Source organism: Lethenteron reissneri, chromosome 67 (assembly GCF_015708825.2).
Source record: "Lethenteron reissneri isolate LAM-NWPU_2019-01 chromosome 67, ASM1570882v1, whole genome shotgun sequence".
Taxonomy (NCBI): domain Eukaryota; kingdom Metazoa; phylum Chordata; class Hyperoartia; order Petromyzontiformes; family Petromyzontidae; genus Lethenteron; species Lethenteron reissneri.
Window position 1 is genome coordinate 2219248 of NC_083845.1, and position 22495 is coordinate 2241742.

At 50.4% G+C, this 22495-nt stretch overlaps 1 protein-coding gene across 3 annotated transcripts; it reads left to right on the top strand.

Moving 5' to 3' along the window:
- The first annotated feature begins 2899 nt into the window (after nucleotides 1-2899).
- Nucleotides 2900-15633, top strand: LOC133360191 (peptidyl-prolyl cis-trans isomerase-like 3). 3 transcript variants are annotated; one of them, XM_061578804.1, is made up of 6 exons: nucleotides 2900-3017; nucleotides 8415-8489; nucleotides 8608-8701; nucleotides 9292-9359; nucleotides 9942-10060; nucleotides 10752-15632. In XM_061578804.1, exons 1-6 carry the CDS (start codon nucleotides 3015-3017, stop codon nucleotides 10876-10878), a joined length of 486 nt encoding a protein of 161 aa, XP_061434788.1. In that variant the 5' UTR covers nucleotides 2900-3014; the 3' UTR covers nucleotides 10879-15632. The 3 variants fall into 3 exon arrangements, with proteins under 3 accessions (XP_061434788.1, XP_061434787.1, XP_061434786.1); XM_061578803.1 differs by lacking the exon at nucleotides 2900-3017 and adding an exon at nucleotides 3217-3252 and having other exon boundaries at nucleotides 10752-15633; XM_061578802.1 differs by lacking the exon at nucleotides 2900-3017 and adding an exon at nucleotides 6638-6830 and having other exon boundaries at nucleotides 10752-15633.
- Nucleotides 15634-22495: the final 6862 nt, after the last annotated feature.

Consider the following 22495-nt stretch of genomic DNA (forward strand, 5'->3'; position numbering starts at 1 on the left):
AATACTTGCTAGTTGGGGTGGAGTATCTCTCCCGCTGGCGATGGCCTGGCCCTTGCCCGACCAGTCGGCGGCGTCCATTACGGACGCCTTTCTATTTGGATATGTCATGGACAAAGGGGCGCCGGAGAGGCTGCTCACTGATCAGGGCCGGAATTTTTCTTCTAAATTGTTGGGGGAGGTGTGTGCTGCTCTGGGGACCAAAAAGATCCAGACATCCCCCTACCACCCGCAGACGGATGGCATGGTGGAAAGACTCAATCGGACGCTGTCAGCCATGCTGTGTCACACGGTTAATGAGAAGCAAGCTGACTGGGATTTGCACATCCCTGGGGTACTCTCGGCATACCGGATGACGCCTCACGCATCCACAGGATATTCTCCGTTTTTTCTCATGTACGGTCGCGAAAACGTGCCGCCAATGGATGTGCAGTTGGGAACGGGAGTGGGAGGACCTACTAAACCTCTCCCAGACTACATTCAGGATGCCGTTCGCCACGTCGCTGAGGCGGGGGCCCGAGTGGTTACTGCCAAAACCCAGGCCCGAAACGAACGTTGCGCTCGACGCTCGAAGGGGAAGTGCCCCTGGAAGGTGGGGGATATGGCTTGGCTACATTGCCCGCAGGTGCGAGCAGGAACCTCCCCTAAACTGCATAAACCATGGTAGGGGCTTGTAAGGCTCATTGAGGTTCCTAACTGGCAGACCTCGCGCGTTCGGTTCGGAGCTCGGCGCTGGTACGTCCATACGTCTCGCTTGAAACCATACGTGGCCCCTCGAACGGATGCGTCATCACCTGATGTTGCCTTGCCGGTGTCTGTTGCTGCCGACGCACCCTTGCCTGTGCCTGTTGACCCTGCAAGAGCGCCTGTCGTGCCTTTTACAGACAAGCCGGCCGTGACACTGCAGTCTACAGGAGGCCGTGGGTTCGATCCCGACCCTGACGTCTACTGCTGTAATATTTGGAGTTCGAGTGTCTCTCTTCATCATCACGGTGGCTAGGAGATGTTAACTCCCTCGCCTGGTGTACAGGAGGCCGTGTGTTCGATTCCGACCCTGACGATGCCTGCTGCTGTGTATTTGGAGTTTGCGGTGTCTCTCTCCTCGTGGTCGCGTGGATTTTTTTTCTCCGGGTCCTGTGGTGTTTCCCCCTCCACATTTATCATGAACGTCACGCGCTTAAACCATTTGCTTGCTGGACAATTCCACGTGGTGGTGGTGATGATGATAAGCCACCCACTTCGTTGATATATTATTTGCGACAGCGCAGCAAGGTCGCTTCTGAAACAAGATATATGCAGCTCAGTGGGGGTCTTTACCTGGTAAAACAAACGTAAAATAAACGAGTTTAAACTTAAATATTTTTAAAATATATATTTTAAGTTTAAGAGGCTCTGGGGTGGTGTGGTGGGGAGGGTGGGGGTGGTGGGGTAGGGGGTGGGAGGGTGGGGGTGGTGGGGTAGGGGGCGGGAGGGTGGGGGTGGTGGGGTACGGGGTAGGGGGTGGGGTAGGGGGTAGGGGGTGGGGGTGGTGGGGTAGGGGGTGGGGTAGGGGGTGGGGGTGGTGGGGTAGGGGGCGGGGGTGGTGGGGTAGGGGGTGGGAGAGGGTGGGGGTGGTGGGGTAGGGGGTGGGGTAGGGGGTGGGGGTGGTGGGGTAGGGGGTGGGGTAGGGGGTAGGGGGTGGGGGTGGTGGGGTAGGGGGTGGGGTAGGGGGTGGGGGTGGTGGGGTAGGGGGCGGGGGTGGTGGGGTAGGGGTGTGGGAGGGTGGGGGTGGTGGGGTAGGGGGTGGGGTAGGGGGTGGGGGTGGTGGGGTAGGGGGCGGGGGTGGTGGGGTAGGGGGTGGGAGGGTGGGGGTGGTGGGGTAGGGGGGTGGGGGTGGTGGGGTAGGGGGTGGGGTGGGTGGGGTAGGGGGTGGGAGGGTGGGGGTGGTGGGGTAGGGGGTGGGGTAGGGGGTGGGGGGGGTGGGGGGGTAGGGGGTGGGGGTGGTGGGGTAGGGGGTAGGGGGTGGGGGTGGTGGGGTAGGGGGCGGGAGTGGTGGGGTAGGGGGTGGGAGGGTGGGGGTGGTGGGGTAGGGGGTGGGGGTGGTGGGGTAGGGGGTGGGAGGGTGGGGTAGGGGGCGGGAGTGGTGGGGTAGGGGGTGGGAGGGTGGGGGTGGTGGGGTAGGGGGTGGGAGGGTGGGGGTGGTGGTGTAGGGGGTTGTGGGGTAGGGGGTGGGGGGGTGGGGGGGTGGGGGGTGGTGGGGTAGGGGGTGGGGTAGGGGGTGGGAGGGGGTGGGGTAGGGGGTGGGGTAGGGGGTGGGAGGGGGTGGGGTAGGGGGTGGGGGTGGTGGGGTAGGGGGTGGGAGGGTGGGGGTGGTGGGGTAGGGGGTGGGAGGGTGGGGGTGGTGGGGTAGGGGGTGGGGTAGGGGGTGGGGGGGTGGGGGGGTAGGGGGTGGGGGTGGTAGGGTAGGGGGTAGGGGGTGGGGGTGGTGGGGTAGGGGGCGGGAGTGGTGGGGTAGGGGGTGGGAGGGTGGGGGTGGTGGGGTAGGGGGTGGGGGTGGTGGGGTAGGGGGTGGGGGTGGTGGGGTAGGGGGTGGGAGGGTGGGGGTGGTGGGGTAGGGGGCGGGAGTGGTGGGGTAGGGGTGGGAGGGTGGGGTGGTGGGTAGGGGGTGGGAGGGTGGGGGTGGTGGTGTAGGGGGTTGTGGGGTAGGGGGTGGGGGGGTGGGGGGTGGGGGTGGTGGGGTAGGGGGTGGGGTAGGGGGTGGGAGGGGGTGGGGTAGGGGGTGGGAGGGTGGGGGTGGTGGGGTAGGGGGGTGGGAGGGTGGGGGTGGTGGTGTAGGGGGTTGTGGGGTAGGGGGTGGGGTAGGGGGTGGGGGGTGGGAGGGTGGGGGTGGTGGGGTAGGGGGTGGGAGGGGGTGGGGTAGGGGGTGGGGTACAGCCGCGAACAATCTGGAGGTTTTCGCACCCACACGCGTCTAATAAACCCTCTGAGTTGGCAAGGGGCCTCTGCCGCAGGCTGCTCAGCCTCCGATCGCTCGCGACATGGTGAGTCCTCGCAGGCCGCCACATCGCTAACACACAAACACTCACACAAACACATACACACTCACACATACACACTCACACATACACACTCACACATACACACTCACACATACACACTCACACACAAACACATACACACTCACACACAAACACAACAACAACCGCCGTTCACCACGAAGTGGCGGTGACGTCACCACGACGCTTGTGCCAGGCCATGTGCACCTTGCGCTGTTCGGTGTGGATCACGTCCACGTGTGTGTCAGTGTGTGTGTCAGTGTGTGTCGTGGGTGTTGACGGCTGGGCGAGTGAAGTTGGCGGTGAGGGGCCTCTCGAGTCGGGCCCGTGTTGGATGCGGGGGGGGGAGCGGTGGTGCAGCGGTTAGCGCGCCGCGCTACGACCCTGGCCACCCGAGTTCGATTCCCGCGCACGGCCACGAACACCCAGTGGCGATTATCTGAACCGGGCCTGGGCATCCCCTAGGTCGACTCAGCCTCAAATGAGTAGTACCTGGCGCGGTGTGTAAAAAAACCCATCGCCGCTGGGGAGACAAAGGCGGCCGGGCGTGGTGATGGCCACCCACCCCCCCTTCTCGTGCGCCGTTCCGGCCTTCACAGATTGCTGCTCGCCAACAGCGACCTGCTCCAACAGTCTGTTGAGGCTTATACCGGGGGGATCTTTGATGATCTTTGTGTGGTGTGTGATGGTGTTCACTGTGTGTGTGATGGTGTTCACTGTGTGTGTGATGGTGTTCGCTGTGTGATGTGTGATGGTGTTGTGTGCTGTGATGGTGTTCGTTGTGTGATGTGGTGTGTGATGGTGTTCACTGTGTGTGTGATGGTGTTCACTGTGTGTGTGATGGTGTTCGCTGTGTGATGTGTGATGGCGTTCACTGTGTGTGTGATGGTGTTCACTGTGTGATGTGTGATGGTGTTCACTGTGTGTGTGATGGTGTTCACTGTGTGTGTGATGGTGTTCGCTGTGTGATGTGTGATGGTGTTGTGTGCTGTGATGGTGTTCGTTGTGTGATGTGGTGTGTGATGGTGTTCACTGTGTGTGTGATGGTGTTCACTGTGTGTGTGATGGTGTTCGCTGTGTGATGTGTGATGGCGTTCACTGTATGTGTGATGGTGTTCACTGTGTGATGTGTGATGGTGTTCACTGTGTGTGTGATGGTGTTCACTGTGTGTGTGATGGTGTTCGCTGTGTGATGTGTGATGGTGTTGTGTGCTGTGATGGTGTTCGTTGTGTGATGTGGTGTGCGATGGTGTTCACTGTGTGTGTGATGGTGTTCACTGTGTGTGTGATGGTGTTCGCTGTGTGATGTGTGATGGCGTTCACTGTGTGTGTGATGGTGTTCACTGTGTGATGTGTGATGGTGTTCACTGTGTGTGTGATGGTGTTCACTGTGTGTGTGATGGTGTTCGCTGTGTGATGTGTGATGGTGTTGTGTGATGTGATGGTGTTCGTTGTGTGATGTGGTGTGTGATGGTGTTCACTGTGTGTGTGATGGTGTTCACTGTGTGTGTGATGGTGTTCGTTGTGTGTGTGATGGTGTTCGCTGTGTGATGTGTGATGGTGTTCGTTGTGTGATGTGGTGTGTGATGGTGTTCACTGTGTGATGTGTGATGGCGTTCACTGTGTGTGTGATGGTGTTCACTGTGTGATGTGTGATGGTGTTCACTGTGTGTGTGATGGTGTTCACTGTGTGTGTGATGGTGTTCGCTGTGTGATGTGTGATGGTGTTGTGTGATGTGATGGTGTTCGTTGTGTGATGTGGTGTGTGATGGTGTTCACTGTGTGTGTGATGGTGTTCACTGTGTGTGTGATGGTGTTCACTGTGTGTGTGATGGTGTTCGCTGTGTGATGTGTGATGGTGTTCGTTGTGTGATGTGGGGTGTGATGGTGTTCACTGTGTGATGTGTGATGGCGTTCACTGTGTGTGTGATGGTGTTCACTGTGTGTGTGATGGTGTTCGCTGTGTGATGTGTGATGGTGTTGTGTGGTGTGATGGTGTTCGTTGTGTGATGTGGTGTGTGATGGTGTTCACTGTGTGATGTGTGATGGCGTTCACTGTGTGTGTGATGGTGTTCACTGTGTGTGTGATGGTGTTCGCTGTGTGATGTGTGATGGTGTTGTGTGGTGTGATGGTGTTCGTTGTGTGATGTGGTGTGTGATGGTGTTCACTGTGTGTGTGATGGCGTTCACTGTGTGTGTGATGGTGTTCACTGTGTGTGTGATGGTGTTCGCTGTGTGATGTGTGATGGTGTTGTGTGGTGTGATGGTGTTCGTTGTGTGATGTGGTGTGTGATGGTGTTCACTGTGTGTGTGATGGTGTTCACTGTGTGTGTGATGGTGTTCACTGTGTGTGTGATGGTGTTCGCTGTGTGATGTGTGATGGTGTTGTGTGGTGTGATGGTGTTCGTTGTGTGATGTGGTGTGTGATGGTGTTCACTGTGTGATGTGTGATGGCGTTCACTGTGTGTGTGATGGTGTTCACTGTGTGTGTGATGGTGTTCGCTGTGTGATGTGTGATGGTGTTGTGTGGTGTGATGGTGTTCGTTGTGTGATGTGGTGTGTGATGGTGTTCACTGTGTGATGTGTGATGGCGTTCACTGTGTGTGTGATGGTGTTCACTGTGTGTGTGATGGTGTTCACTGTGTGATGGTGTTGTGTGTTTGTGTGATGGTGTTCACTGTGTGTGTGATGGTGTTCACTGTGTGATGTGTGATGGTGTTCGTTGTGTGATGTGATGGTGATCGTTGTGTGATGTGGTGTGTGATGGTGTTCACTGTGTGTGTGATGGTGTTCGCTGTGTGTGTGATGGTGTTCACTGTGTGTGTGATGGTGTTCACTGTGTGATGGTGTTGTGTGTTTGTGTGATGGTGTTCACTGTGTGTGTGATGGTGTTCACTGTGTGATGTGTGATGGTGTTCGTTGTGTGATGTGATGGTGATCGTTGTGTGATGTGTGATACATCCTCCCACCAATATTCAAATATGCTCAAAATGTCCCCCCCAATATATTGCTATAAAAAATCTCTAAGCTATGTAACTAAAAACAATTTGATAAACCTTGGCCACAATATCTGGACTTGTCTTCATATAAATGAATGCATAGATTTATGTTTATATGATTGTGGTTATGGTTGTACTTTATTAATCTCTAATCTCTGCCATTACATACAATGAAACAAGAAATGGTAAAAAAGTAAAAACAGAGCAATGTAATACAATACACTATTAGACATTATTGTTAAAAATAAAAAAGTCTATCCCATGTGTTAGTTAGTTTTCAAATGTAGATATTTTTCTGGGTTGGGACCCCCAGACCCCCTGTAAGATTTGGTCCCCCCCAATGTTGACTCCATGGCTACGGCCTTGGGCCAAAGTAACGTCAAGGGGCATTTTTTGTTGTTGGGAAAGCCGCAAATGCGCGTTCGTCCGAGACGGTGGTTACCTTAAGTAATGAAAGTAAATCCCGTCACGGCGTGGCCGGCACTTCGAGAGCCGCAGATTTGTTGCATCCTGGGCCTGGCGGGTTGTTACAGCGCGTGCGAATAGAGTTATAAACCAGGGGCCCTCCCCTAGGTCGACTCGGCCTTTAAACGAGTTCCCAGCACGAACTGTGCGAACGTCATTGGCGGAGAGACAAAGGCGGTCGGGCGTGGTGATGCTGGCCGCCCCATCACGGCTCGTAGGTGCTGTCCTGACGCTTCCCCTAAACCCCACCCCACAGATCCCAACCCTAGCCCGGCTGATACACACCAGGACGGTTCCATTACGATTCATATCGGGCCATTGTGCTAAATGTGTGGTGAGTAATTGTCAGGCGTAATACGCCGTCACCACTACTGGTTATATGTAGCGGGTCCGTCCTGTACCAAGTAGGACTGTTGGGTCAGGCACTCTGGGGGGCGGTTAGGAACCGGAGGTGGACACCCCAGGCCACCGGTGGGAGCTCTAAGGGATTGCGCAACAATCTAGGTCCCTCCAGAAGGTTCCAGAGAGTGGGCGTGGCCATGGGTGGAGTGACCCTGGGAGTCCCGTAAAAGCCGGACCCCCCAGACGGCTCTGGCAGTCGGCGTCAAGCCGAAGACCGAAGAGTTCGCCTGAAGATGGGACCCTGAAGATCCCCGGCCCCGAAGTCCTTATCATGCCCCGTCTGAGTGGGCCAGTGGTCGAGACCCGGCGACCTTGGCTGGGTCGGGTCAGCCTCCCCTAGGTCCCCTTAGCCGGAGGGCTAAGATTAGGTGGTCCCAGTGACTAGGGCACGTTAGCCCGGAGGCTGTACCTCCTTGGGTCATCGGGTGGAAGGGGCCGCTACCCCTTCGTGTTAGGGGCCTCGTGTGTGACCGTTATCTATATATGTAAAAGGGAAATTTGTGAATGTGTGTGTCTCTTCGAAATGTTTAACATACTTCCCGACATGCAACAAACTTGAAATTTGGCATGTGGGTAGCTTCCAGATTTTACACAATGCAAAAAGTATAAAAATAGACTTTTGTATTTGGGGGGGGGGGGGGGCGCAAAAATGGATATATTTTGCATGGCAAGTGAGCGGTGACGTCACATCTGTGATGTCACCCGCATGCGGCAGCGTCACGCAGTGTGCCTGCTGACGTCACGCATCCCCCGCCCCCCACCCTCCGCGTAGGCCGTGTGTTAATCCAAGACAGGAATCCAAGTCTTGGGCGAAGCCGGGTAGTCAAGCTAGTTGTTAAATAAAAACCTGTTGCCTGCTAAGAAGACTCCGTCTCCATACAACCCGCTAGAAATGCCACCGCGTGTCCCGGTCCCCTTGTCCCCCATCTCCCTGTCTCTTCCACTTGTCTCCCTCTCACGTGTCTGTGCCTGCCCATGGGTGGCGCTGGCCACGCACCCCCTCGTGTGCCGGTGCCGGCCTTCCTTCATGGGTGCCACTCGCCAACAGCAACTTGCCCCAACAGTCTGTTACAGGCTATACGGGGGATCTTTGTCCGTGTCCCCCCCTCCCTATGCCCCCCGTGTGTCCCCCAGTGCCTGTCCGTGTTTCCCTCCGTGTGTCTCCTCGTGTCTTTGTAGTTAACATCTCACCATGGTGCCTAGGAGATGTTAACTACCTCGCCCGGTGTACATCAGGTTGTGGGTTCGATCCCGATCCTGACGCCTGCTGTATATTTGGAGTTTGCGTCTCTCTCCGTGGTGTTGATTTTTCTCCGGGTCCTCCGGTTTTCCCCCTCGACATTTAGAATGAACATCACGAGTGTTTGGCTGCCGCTATACATTTCCACGTGATGATGATATCAGACACTTTTTTGAGCTTCTGACAAAGAGCTACACAACTCAGTGGTAAAATAAAATAAAAATGGTTTAGTTTTAATATTGCTCCCCTCCACGTGTCCACCCCGCGTGTCTCCAGGCTGTGACTCTACACACGGATCTGGGGGATCTGAAGCTGGAGCTGTTCTGTGAGCAGGCGCCACGTGCGTGCGAGGTACGGGGTGACTCGGGGTGTACATAGCGTGTGCATGGCGTCTACACAGCGTGTCTCCAGTTCGCCGTCTCCCCTCGTGTCTCCATTGCGCTGTCTCCCCCCCCCACTCCGTGAGCAGAACTTCTTGGCGTTGTGTGCGAGCGACTACTACAATGGCTGCATCTTCCACCGCAACATCAAGGGCTTCATGGTGCAGACCGGAGACCCCACAGGTTCAGTCTGTTTTCTTGTCACGCCGTTTAGGCTTTTTACAACATGAATTGGATATAACGCGATGAATATATATTAAGGAACACGTTTTTTGCATATAACGCGGATGTGAATTGGATGTATTTAACGTATTTTTTTAATATTACTCATTTTTAAAGGAACATTTACAATATTAAGGGAGGAAACAAGGTTGTTCCAAAACGCCGGTGCTGCATCGGCAAAGGATTTGTTTTTACCTACTCTAATTCTCGTTCTTGGGATAGTTGAAAGGCAATCAGATGGACGCCTTGGCTTTGACAATGGGGTTAATGAATTGACTAAGTATAGTGCAGAGTAACCAATACGGATTTTATGGATGAACAAGCCCCAATGTGGATGTCTTCTTGCATCAAGTGGCGTGAGATTGGATTTTAAGTTGAGGTGGCAATGGTGGATCCTGTACGGTACATCCAGTGCGATGTCCGTTTCGGTGGGCGCATGGTGACACGATGGCGTGAGCGTGCTTGGGGCAAATGCCGAGGGGGTGAAAGATCAAACGTCTAATGAGGAGAGCCTGGAGCCTGGGTCTAACTCGTACGCTGCACCTCTGCAGGAACCGGGAAAGGAGGAAACAGCATCTGGGGGCGCAAGTTCGATGATGAATTCAACGAACACCTCAAGGTGACGATGCCGTGTGTTTGTGTGACGACACAGTGTATGATGACGCAGTGCGTGTGATGATGCTGTGTTATAAAGCAATGTGTGTGTGATGATGCTGTGTTATGACGCAGTGTGTGTGATGATGCTGTGTTATGACGCAGTGTGTGTGATGATGCCGTGTGTGATGGCGTAGTGTGTGTGATGATGCGGTGTTATAACGCTGTGTGTGTGATGATGCTGTGTGATGGCGCAGGGTGTGTGTGATGATGCGGTGTTATGACGCAGTGTGTGTGATGATGCTGTGTGTGATGGCGTAGTGTGTGTGATGATGCGGTGTTATGACGCAGTGTGTTTGATGATGCTGTGTGTGATGGCGTAGTGTGTGTGATGATGCGGTGTTATAACGCTGTGTGTGTGATGATGCTGTGTGATGGTGCAGGGTGTGTGTGATGATGCTGTGTTATGACGCAGTGTGTGTGATGGCACTGTGAGCACGAAGTGCGTGCGATGATGCTATGTGATGACGCAGTGTGTAATGACGTCTGTGTGTGTGTAATGACGTCTGTGTGTGTGTGTGATGACGCCGTGCGTGCGTGGGGGCAGCACAACGTGCGGGGCGTGGTGACGATGGCCAACAGTGGCCCCAACACCAATTCCAGTCAGTTCTTCATCACCTACGCCAAGCAGCCGCACCTCGACATGAAGTACACCATCTTCGGCAAGTGAGTGTCACCGCATCGACACTCCACCACGGCCGCTGCGATTTTGCCAGGCTAGGTGCACTTGGAAGCGTGTCGAAGGCTTTCCCCGGCATGGATGTGTGTGTCTCTGTATTTGTGGGGAGCGGTTAGCGCGCTGCGCTACGAGCCCAGCCCACCCGAGTTCGATGCCCGCTCACGGCCAACACCGGTGATGATTATCTGAAATGTCATGGGCCTCCCCTTGGTCGACTGGGCCTCAAATGAGTACCTGGTGCGGTGTGTAAACATCACCACTGGGAAGACAAAGGCGGCTGAGCGTGATGCTGCCCACCCACCCCCTCGTGTACCATGCTGGCCTTCATAGGTGCTACTCGCTAACAGCACTTGCCCCAACATTCTGGTCAGGGTATACGGGGGGGGGGGGTCTTTGTCTTTTTTGTCTCTGTGTTAGTGTGTATGTGTACGTATATCTTGTGCACCTCCATGTTTCTCTGTCTTTGTGTGTGTATCTGCATCTTGAGTGTCTATTTCTCTCTTTGTCTTGGTTGTGTGTGTACGTGTCTCTGTCCGTGATGGTCTGGAGACTGGACGAGTTGGTGTCTCTGTGTCTCCCATGTCCCCCACGGCCCCCACGTCCCCCACGGCCCCCATGTCCCTGTGTCTCCATGTGTCTCCATGTGTCCATGTCCCCTTGTTCCCCTGTCCCCCGAAGGGTGATAGACGGTCTGGACACTTTGGACGAGCTGGAGAAGATCTCTGTCCATGAGAAGACATTTCGGCCGCTCACAGACGTCCGGCTCAAAAGCGTGCGCATCCACGCCAACCCCCTCGCTCCGTGACCGCCGTGTCACAACCGCCTCGCAACCACCACCACCGCCACCACCGCCACCACCACCGCCACCACCACCGCCACCACCACCGCATCCACTCCAACCCCCTCGCTCCGTCACTCCGTGCTGGTTGACGAGCAATAAAGATCATGACACGCAATCAGGAGGGGATGGGTTTGAATCCCTGGGCAAGGTTAACTCTGCTAGGTATCATCATCAGCAGCAGGAAATATCAGCAGCGGTATCATCAGAAGCAATATCATCATCAGCAGCAGCAGCTGCAATCTTGTATCTTCATTGAAAGTAAATATCTCACCCAGTGTCTCAATGTAACCCACAGCGTGATTGTTCAATGTAAATAAATTCCAATTTTCACTCAAAACGTGGAACTCATCTTATTACGCCGCAAGAGGGGGTAATTGAACCACTGCTGGTGAAAATACATTTTGGGATGAGAGGACTTGGAGCTCAGTAGCACGGTGTGTATCGTCAACCCCCCGTCCCCTGTGACTGACAGGTGTGGGAAGGCCTTCATCCAGCAGTGGATTGACGAAAGGGATGTAAATAATGCCGGTAAAAGCTCTGCTGTCCGTCATCCATGGGGAATGGAGGGTGTCTGGGAATCAAATTTGCCGGTTATCTGAGAGTTATTCTGAGGTTCACCAACTTTTACAAGCACCTAAAACGTTGCAAGAAAGAAACTTCAGCCTACATTTTAACGATGTGAGAAATAATCTTTTACAGAGGTACTCACCAGTCAGTTGTAGAACATTATAAGTTGATTGTAGAGAAGCGGTAAAACCGTTTAGAGTATCCTGCGGTGGCGAGATGTTAAATACCTTGCCTGGTATGTACCATGTCGTCGGTTCGATCCTGACCCTGGTTCCTGTCTATTTGGAGTTTGCATGTTCTCCACGTGGTCGTGTGGATTTTTCTACGGGTCCTCCGTTTTTTTCCTCCACATTTCGAAACATGCTTTTATTTGGCTGATATCAATTTCCATGTGATGACAAGCCACTTTGTTCAGCTATCATTTGTGGCCGGGTCGCTTCTTAAAAAGAGCTACACATCTCAATAGCCCTTTCCTGTTCAATAAAAATAGTTTAGTTTTAGTACAGTACTGTATGTACAGACTGCCGCTAGTGCCACCTGAAGCTCTCGTTCACAGCGGATCTACGAAAAGCACACGGCAAGATGCTGGATGGCTGTCGGAACTTGTCCGGATACGGTGAAGGAAGATTTTGTGTTGCTGTTTATGGATTTGGAGGGGTGTCAATGGGCTGCGGGGCGTCCTGGGATCCCCCAGGGCCCCGCCCCTCGGTTGGGAGGTGTATAAAAGGCGGACCTCTCTACAGGCTCGGGACCAGTTGAAGACAGAAGCCGAAGAGCAGCGAGATAGAACCCTGAGACCCCTAGCCCCACTGCCCTTGTCAGGGCCGGGACGCTGTGCGGCTCAGTGGTGAGACCCTGGGAACCTCTGGCCCGACGTCCTTGTGAGGGCCGGGTCCAGTGGGTCTGGTCGGAACTTGCACCCTGGCTCGGGCGAGCTAGAATCGCCTCCCCATAAGCACCCGTAGCCGGAGGACCCCATCCTGTGTTAGGGCACGTTAGCCCGGAGGCAGTACCTCCCCAGACAGCGGTGTAGGAGGACCCTGAGTGTAGTCCTGTGTCAGGGTGAGTCAGTCCTGAGGCAGTACCTCCCCAGACAGCAGTGTAGGAGGACCCTGAGTCTAGTCCTGTGTCAGGGTGAGTCAGCCCGGAGGCAGTACCTCACCAGACAGTGGTGTAGGAGGACCCTGAGTCTCGTCCTGTGTCAGGGTGAGTCAGCCCTGAGGCAGTACCTCCCCAGACAGCGGTGTAGGAGGACCCTGAGTGTGGTCCTGTGTCAGGGTGAGTCAGTCCTGAAGCAGTGGCTCACCCAGACAGCGGTGTAGGAGGACCCTGAGTCTAGTTCTGTGTCAGGGTGAGTCAGTCCTGAGGCAGTACCTCCCCAGACAGTGGTGTAGGAGGACCCTGAGTCAAGTTCTGTGTCAGGGTGAGTCAGTACCTCCCCAGACAGTGGTGTAGGAGGACCCTGAGTCTAGTTCTGTGTCAGGGTGAGTCAGCCCTGACACAGTGGCACACCAGACAGTGGTGTAGGAGGACCCTGAGTCTAGTTCTGTGTCAGGGTGAGTCAGCCCTGACACAGTGGCACACCAGACAGTGGTGTAGGAGGACCCTGAGTCTAGTTCTGTGTCAGGGTGAGTCAGCCCAGAGGCCTCCCCAGACAGTGGTGTAGGAGGACCCTGAGTGTTGTTCTGTGTCAGGGTGAGTCAGCCCTGAGGCAGTACCTCACCAGACAGTGGTGTAGGAGGACCCTGAGTCTAGTTCTGTGTCAGGGTGAGTCAGCCCAGAGGCAGTGCCTCCCCAGACAGTGGTGTAGGAGGACCGTAGCCCTGAGTGTTCTGGGACTGTACTGCCGGGCGTGGTGTTAATAAATAGTGTTGCCTCCAAGAACCGTCTCCGACGTCTCCCGAATCCACAACACGACAGATTGATGCCGGTTAATTGAGCATTCCAGATGGTAAAGTGCCGGAGAACAGACCTTTTGCCGTATTACGTTGCTGTGTGTGAGAGTGCGTGTCAATGTGTGGGTAGCGGTGGCGGAGAGCCATGCAGCGCTGCATGAATGAGTGGTGGTCGTGGATTGCTGAGGAGATGGAATCTGCCTCGGTCGCCCACGATCACAAATCACTTTAATTCCACCAAAAAAGTAACTTGCAATGACACGCCTATTGCCATACTTAGGGGAAATATAAAATGGTCCTATCTCTGACCCCCAGGAACAGGTTTGCAGGTTTTCAGAGCATATCTGTGAGATCTTGGGGGAGGGGAAATCCCTCAGCCCAGAAAACATCATGGGACAAAGTGGGGATGACCCTGCTGAGGCTGCTGTGCCTCAAATATTGGAAGTCACCCTCTTCTTGGTTCTTTCGGTAAAGTCACGTAGGTATAAAATAAATCACGACGTTTCGGGCGCAACACAAGCGTCCATCATATGTGTTGCGCCCGAACCAAAGAGTATGGATCCCTGCAGTCACGAAAGCTTCAAAATCAAGAAAGAGAAGTATTATTGATCCGGAGTCTAAGACTAGGAAAGATACCGAGCAGAGATGATCTCCCAAGCCAAATGTTGAGGGAGGGTGGCGTTTGTGCACAGACTGCCCTACATGACATCATAACAACAGTCTGGACCACTGGACGGGTTCCGCAGGATTGGAAGGATGCCCTGGTGGTCCCCCTCTTTAAGAAGGGGGACTGCACAAACTAACAACTACAGGGGCATCTCACTCCTCAGTGTGCCGGGAAAGGTCCTGGCAAGGATTGTTCAACATCGCCTTGCTAGGCACGCTGAGGAGAGGCTTGCGGAGCCCCAATGCGGTTTCAGGAAAGGGCGGTCCTGCACAGATGCCATATTTTCTGTCCGTCTGCTACAGCAGAGGTGTAGGAAATTCCAACAAGACCTACATCTCTGCTTTATTGACCCGGTCAAGGCCTATGATACCATCAGTAGGTCTGGGCTCTGGGTTGTTATTTGTGCTTTCGGAGTCACTTACCCTCTGCTCACGATCATTAAGGACCTTCATGATGGTGGTCACGCCCGGGTACTTGGTCGGGAGTTGGAGACAATTAAAAATAGGTTTTACACTAGATTTGAAGCTTTCGTGACTGCAGGAATCCATACTCTTCGGTTCTTTTGATAAAGTCACGTAGGTATAAAATAAAATAAATCACGTTTCGATTGCAACACAAGCAATCATCATCAGGTGGGAAAACCACAGCTGTGGAATCCCTGTAGTCACGAAAGTTGAATCGAAATTTAATCTTTTGTTGTAGTTTGTGCCTCTTGTTTTCTTACCATTTTATGATTTGTCTGTTTACCCCACCCCACCTTTTGACCTTTGACTGGCTGCTTTCGATCATCATGTTTATGTTTTTGTTTGCACGCCCCCCCCCCCCTCTGCCTTCGTGGTGTTGCTATCTCAAGGGTAGACACCTTCCCTTCATGCGTATTTTATTGCTACCATGTGTTGTGTCAAATTGTTGGAAGACAAAGGTGGACGGGAGGCTCTGATTCCATGGAATACATATTATCTGGTCTTAAATTTCGATTTATCTGGTCTTGTGTGTTTGACCTATTTTCCTTGCATCTCTTTTGAGCTACCCTAGGTCTAATACCTCATCATTATTAATTGGTTTATGTTTAACCAAGATTCGTGATGTATCATAATTTTTACCACAGGGTATTCTGAGGGTTTTGCTAAGCTTTGTTCTCAGTCTGTGTCGCCAGGGATCGGTGCTTTATTCTAGAGTTATATTTCGATATCCTGAGGTTGGAGATAGAAGTCTTGAGTTAAGCTTTCGTGATTGCCGGAATTCATATTCCTTGGTTCTTTTGGTAAAGTCACGTACATAGAAAGATTCAATAATAAACAATATAAGAGGTGAATAAGGGTGAAATAAAATATGTAATAATAAAAGCCACTAATGTAGACTGCAGTCTATAATGTCGATTTATTCTTGTCGCTAAGTTTCGAACTTTCACCGTTAAAGAAAACTCCAGTTGTAATGTCCGTTTTCCCCTGCTCTGTGTCAGGAGCAGTGGCGGCTCCTGCAAAATCTCTCAGGGGGGGCAAATGTCTGGATGATTGATAAGGATAAGGTCCACCCATGCAATGGATAAATTAACAGCTTAAGCATGTAAAGGCAACTTCACTTCTTTAATATTAATGAAAAATAAAGTGACTCTTACAATACATCTTGTGTGTTTCTATACTCACTATTAAAACAAACCACTCAAGTTTATTTTATTAAAGATTCCACTAGGTGGCGATAAATTATATTGTTGGATGAAACGTGCTTACGTATGATGACGTTAGCACGTATGATGACGTAAGCACGTTAGTGCATGCCCTCCCGGAAGCCATAGAGAATGCTTTGGAGCGCCCGCCGTTCGAAAAAAAACATCTTTGAATGTAAGTCTATGGGGCCACTCGGGGCGATTCTCAGCCGGAGTGAAATCGCCTAAAAAGAGGCGGTACTCCACAGAACGTGACATGACGCTGATTGGACTATATCCAGAGGCTGACAGTGACGGCTAGCGTGACTCTGTGGTTGAATGACATTGGTGGTGCGTCGCCCTAATGAAGAAACCGCCCCTGGTCAGGAGATGTTTGTGAAACTGTCCAAAACGTCCGTGGAGGTGTGACCGATGGTCCCCCGTTCCGTGGAGATTTCCCAGATCGTCGTTAACATCCCTTTGCCCCCGAGTTTATTATTTAATGGCTCTTCATGGCCTTCTCCCTCGAGTTGCTTTTAATGTGGAAAGGCAGCTGGGTGTGAGGGGTGGGGTGTGCCTCACCCTTTCATGCCCCATGTTCACCCCAATCGACTATTATAAAAAATATATATATTGGCAGAATTATTAATATACATTTTTGAAAAGCCTTTATATATACACAACACTTCACAGATGGGATCAGATCACGAATTTATGTACTGTGTTGAATCTAACCTGGATCTTGTGTTTGTTCATGATTTTGGAAATCTTTTTGGTGACCCCTGCTATGTATGGCAAGGTGATGGTTTTGATTGGGTCCTCAGATGATAGCTTTACGGATTGTGTGGTCCGAATATCCATTAATATTGAGGGCTTTGTGTACGTGCTCCAGTTCACTGGCTAGGTGGTGATGTTCGGAAATATAACGAGCTCTATGGTGTAGAGTTTTGATGAGGGGATTCTTCTGGGCTGGATGGTGGTAGGATGTTAACTTGTGTTCGCCGACTCTCTGGGTTGTATTGCATTATATTTCTAAGTTTGCTATGTTTGTTTTCTCATTCATTCGTACCTGATGATGGTTGCTTGTGTTGTAATCAAAACGTCGCCTTCTATTATTATTTAATTTATTTTCTTTCTCCGTGACTTTACCGAAATAACCACAGAGATACTCAGAGTCTATCAGCGCAGAACCCAACACTTAGCAACTCAGTGCCTTCGCCTCTGCAAGACTCAACACTGTCTGGTTGTTTACGAGCACCACCCCCTGGAGTTTGCCGTTGCAAGACTGACTTGTAAGATTTTGTGCTGTTTTTTTGGATTTGTAGCTCGCGTGGTTAATTACCTAGGCCACATTATGGCCCAACATTCTCCTCTCATCTTTGCACACGTGGTGCATTCAGCGGGTCAGCCTGAGTTAACTCCTGGTTCTGGCTCCGCAGACATCTCGGCGCCTTATGCCATAACCCATGTAAACTTCCCTCCACCGGAAGGTCATCTTGCGATTTGTGTGGTCTGTTTTTAGTGGACCTTTTGATATGGCACACTACAGAGGACATCTCAAGGCTTGTGGATGAAGATTATGTTAATTTCCCCTTAGTGTGGTGCGTGTCTGCAGCCTTGTTTATTGTGAAACAGTTCCCCCGCCCCCTCTTTAGGTCGGCTCATCCTTAAAATGAATTCCTGCTGCGGCATGCAATGACAGCCACTGGGACGACAAATACGGTTGGGCAGGCTCTAGTTATACCCCTGGAATACTGACAGGCGGCTTGCAAGGAGGAAGCCTCCGGCCCGCCACGTGGCCGCTGGCGTTCTGGAGGCGCGAGACGTGGTCCCGCTCTCTGACTCCACAAACTGACCACGCGCTCTCTTCCGCTTTCCCTTATATCCCCTGGCCTACGTCACCAAGCCCCGCCTACAGCCACGCCCCCTCACGATCCTTCTAGAAGGTTACTCCCCAGAGCCGTTAAGCTCTGCCCATAACTTCGGCTCATCCCTTAGATTGGGTGATGGCCCAGGCGGCGGAGCCTATCCCACTGATCGGCGATCGGCGGTGAACTCTCGTATTACACATGTAAGAGACAATTTGCTGTGAGGTTTGGTCCACATGGTGCTCGCAATAGATACCACTGGGCCTGTGACATCACTATTTCCTGTGCACTTGCCTGGACTGTTTAGAGCCACAGGTAGGCGGAGCTATGATGACGTCATTGACACACAGTTTATGATGTCATAAACGCTTCACTGGCGGCAGCCAATCAGGTGGGGACACAGCTAGAAACACCTGTTACATCTCTACACGACTTCAAAGACCGCCACAAAGCATGTACAAACAAAAGGCGTCACCAGCTTAGGTAACGGAGAAGTCCAAAAATTAGCGACCAGAATAAGTGGGCATCATCGACTGCCAATACACTCACCCAGATTAAAAACCAGACTGCAGTCACATTGTTGGCCTTGATTTATTAATTACCTTATTTTACTCTCATTCACCTCACATAGTGTTTATTGTTGTATCTTGCTATCGACGTGACTTTACCAAACACCAAGGAATATGAATTCCAGCAGTCAAGAAAGCTTATGTGGAAACTTAGTTAGATCTCTAACCTCAGGACATCAAAATATAACTCGAGTATAACAGCACAAATCCCTGGATACAGACAGACAACAAAAGTTAATAAAACCCTAGGAATATATGTGGTAATAACAATGCTAAATCACAAATCTGGGATAAACATAAACCGAATAATAATTATGAAGTATTAGACCAAGGGTCATCCAAAAGAATAAAAGTCAATCATGCGTGACCAAGATAAAATGTATTCCACAGAGAAAGCCTCCCAGCCGCCTTTGTCTTCCAGAAGCATGTGGTAGCAATACAATCACAAAGGGAGAGACTGCAACGCCCCCTTTGTGAGAGGCACAAGAATGTCACACTCACCGGGAGAGAAGAGGTGGGGGAATGGCACTCACAGGGAGAACCCCACCCCTCCAGAGAGTTTATTGCAAAATAATAATTGGGGTGTAGCAATTTGGGGCATCTGTTTTCCACGGATGAAAAGTTGGCTTGAGGAGGGGGACAGCAATCAGGCCAGGGTGAGACTTAACAGATGGCTTAATGAATCAGAACACACACACACACGGACACACGTACAACTTCCCCCACAGCAAAGGGCGAAATCAAAGGAAGTTCCGGTCCTTTGTGGGAAGGCTAGCCGAGGGGAGAGAATTCCACATAACAACAGAGACGCGACACACACACTTGGGTGCTGCGATCGGCAGGCTCCGGGAACCTGCTCCCGTGACTGGCACATCGTCAACAAGCTGCATCAGCAGAAGCCACGAGACTACGACAAGCGACAGAGAGTACTGCGACGGGCAGACTCCGGGGCATGGCCTCGAGATCAACAATGGGCGTGGTGTCGCGCAGAGAAGAGGGGCGAGGTGATGCTCGGTGCTGAGTTCGGCAGGGACCGACAGACTATCGCTAAAAACCTTATTCTACATTTATCATAATTTTCGATTTAAAGCTTTCGTGACTGCAGGGATTAATCTTCTTGGTTCTTTCGGTAAAGTCACGTAGAAGGGAAGTAATAAATAATAAAAATAAAACATAATAAAATAATTCTCACGACGTTTCGGCCACAACGCAAGCAGCCGTCCTCAGGTGAAAACCAGGTCTGTCGGGGAGACAGCGTCTGAATGACTGAATGACGCTGTCGCCTCGACAGACCTGGTTTTCACCTGAGGACGGCTGCTTGCGTTGTGGCCGAAACGTCGTGAGAATTATTTTATTATGTTTTATTATTTTTATTATTTTATTACTTCCCTTCTACGTGACTTTACCGAAAGAACCAAGAAGATGAATCCCTGCAGTCACGAAAGCTTTAAATCTAAATTTAAAGGGAAGGAATGTTAATAGTATGTAGCTGCAGTAACTAAAACCACCACGTAAACAACTAAGGTATAAACTACATAGTATCATCAGTATACTAAATATACTCTAAAATAAGCTGAGTTACTAACAGTAAGTAATACATTACAATTCTACGTTGTAAAAAATATAATATGCTTCCATCTAAACTTTATTCTCTTACATCACACCGTACTATATTAAATTATATATACTGTATTGCTATAAACCACCTTATACATTGCAATATTACACTATGTATTATTCTACCCACCCTAATGTATATCACACTGCTGTATATTCACTATACAATTACGATACTATATATTACTTTGTACATTGTATTAAGTATATAAATGTTATACTATTTGATATTATACACTGTACCATTGACCGTCGTGTGAAAGATACTAAGAGGAAGCAACGAAATATGCCAATGGGTGCGTAGTGGTAGGAAACTTGCAGCGGAGCAAAGAATCCATTCCCTGGGGGGAATACAATGCCAGTGAGTGGAACGCGGTCTGAAAGTCACCGTAAACGTGAACACAATCAGTTAAGATCCGAAATGGTTAATTACGTCCTTCCAATGATTGCTAAGCCAGAATCCATCTTCTCGGTTGAAATGTGTTTGTATATGTGGATCGCCTCTAAGGTAATACCAAACGCATTTACATTAACATCTGCTGCTGTAACTTCTTCTAATGCTAAACGAATTCTGTCTCGAACTAGCTTAGCTCTTATCTCAGAGAAAATCAGATTTACGTGCACCGATCTAGATCAGTTAGACAAGACACTCTACAAATCACACTTATCTTTGAGTGCAAAAGTGTCCACATCGGATTGGGAACATGTAGACAAAATGACTGCCTCTTCAGCTGCCGCTATGTCGACCAAATGTAAGGACAACTTGATTTCCAAATTCAACCGCCTCTCAAATAAGAGACCGGACCCACACACTGAAAAGCTAGACCGTTAACAAAGTCGTAATTAATCGCAGTAACAATTATAATTCTGATGGTCTGAAATCCGTTTCAGCTAAAGGACTAAACTTTGCAGTCACACCTAGACACATACCAATTAATTATATAATTGCCTGAGTAGATGTAGCTATCAAGGGCCTGAGTCACATCGCCGCATACGTAGCAAGATATGGGGAGCCCATTGGGGTGCCCTCAGTTTGTTTGTAGAAAGTTCCATTCCAAGTGAAGTATGTATTGGTTAAGCAGTGTCTCACCAAGGGGGATACCTCAGTGTTCAGTCCTTGATGAACCAAGTCTTCAATGATTGCCATGGTGTCAGGTACAGGAACTTTTGAGGCTGACGCTATCTAGACTGCCACTTTGCGCCCAACCTTATGGAAGAGGTACTGTACGTGTATGACTCTTTTGTCATCTGGCCACATGGGCGGCCTGCTCTAGACAAATTCCTCGACCACATCAATTCCATACACCCAGCCAACAGATTTAACATGGAAGTCGAAAAAGATGGCAAGCTACCTTTTTTGGATGTTCTAATACAAAAGAGACCTGATGGTTCAATGAGCCACTCTGTCTACAGGAAAGCTACCCATACGGATGCTTACCTGAAACCGGATTCCCACTACCATCCATCCCAGAATTCCCTAATGAAGACTTTGTACCATAGAGCCCAATGCATCTCTGACCAGGAACACATTTCCAGTGAACTCAAGTATCTACACCAAGCTCTGAAGGCTTATGGTTACTCCGACTACACAATCCGCAAAGCCATCACTCCAACCATGAAGAAGGACCCTCTTGAGGATCCATCTTGTGAATAAACACAAGATCCAGGTCCGATTCAAAACATTACATAAAATCCGTGATCTGGTTCCGTCTGCAAAAGATGTGATTCCGGACATACAGTACCCTGGCGTTTACAAACTGAGTTTCCTCTGTGGTAGTAGTTACATTGGAAAAACCAAACGACATGTCTCTGACCGCATCGGTGATCACAAAGCAGACCTAAAACACGGAAGGATCAACACCTCGACCGTGGCAGATCACTGTTACAATTCAGTGGGCTCACATGACATTGATTTCTCCAAGACAGAGGTTCTATGCAAGCCATCTGGCTACCATGAGAGGTTCGTTCATGAGGCTATTCACATATACAGAGACAATTTTAACTGAGAAGATGGATTCTGGCTTAGCAAACATTGGAAGGATTTGATAAACCATTTCGGGTCTTAATTGATTGTGTTCACGCTTACGGTGACTTTCAGACCGCATTCCATTTTCTGCTCCCCCATTCTCTTTTCCGAACATAGATGGGACTCGTCCATCTGGCCAACTGCTAAATCGCTGTCCGTGGTGCTGACGTTAGGAAAAACTTCTTTCAAAATTTCTTGCTGTGGATTTCACACCTGATGATGATTGCTTGTGTTGCAGTCGAAACGTCGTGAAAATTTTTATTTTTTTATATTTGTATTTTTATATTTATTTCCCTTCTACGTGACTTTACCGAAAGAACCAAGAATATGAATCCCTGCAGTCACGAAAGCTTTAAATCAAAATTCATACAATTCATTGTATCATCCCGATTAATAAATTAGCATAAATTCGGATTACTACGCATTTTCTAATCCATTAAATTTGTATTATTTTTTTCAAGACCCGACAATATACAATGGGTAGTGGCGGGTTTTAGCAAAACATTTATATATTTAAACGCTTTAACCCAAAAAAAAACTATATTATAGATTATACATATTTACTAGGTATTTTTAAAACGTTCCTGTTTAAAAATGAGCAGAGATATTTGATGACGTTTATAGGTATAGACAGAGAACATTTTTAAAAAAACTATTTCCCACATTACTAAAAGCCAATGGCATCAAGAAGCATTCCGGATCAGAACTCCCACCACATCACACAGCT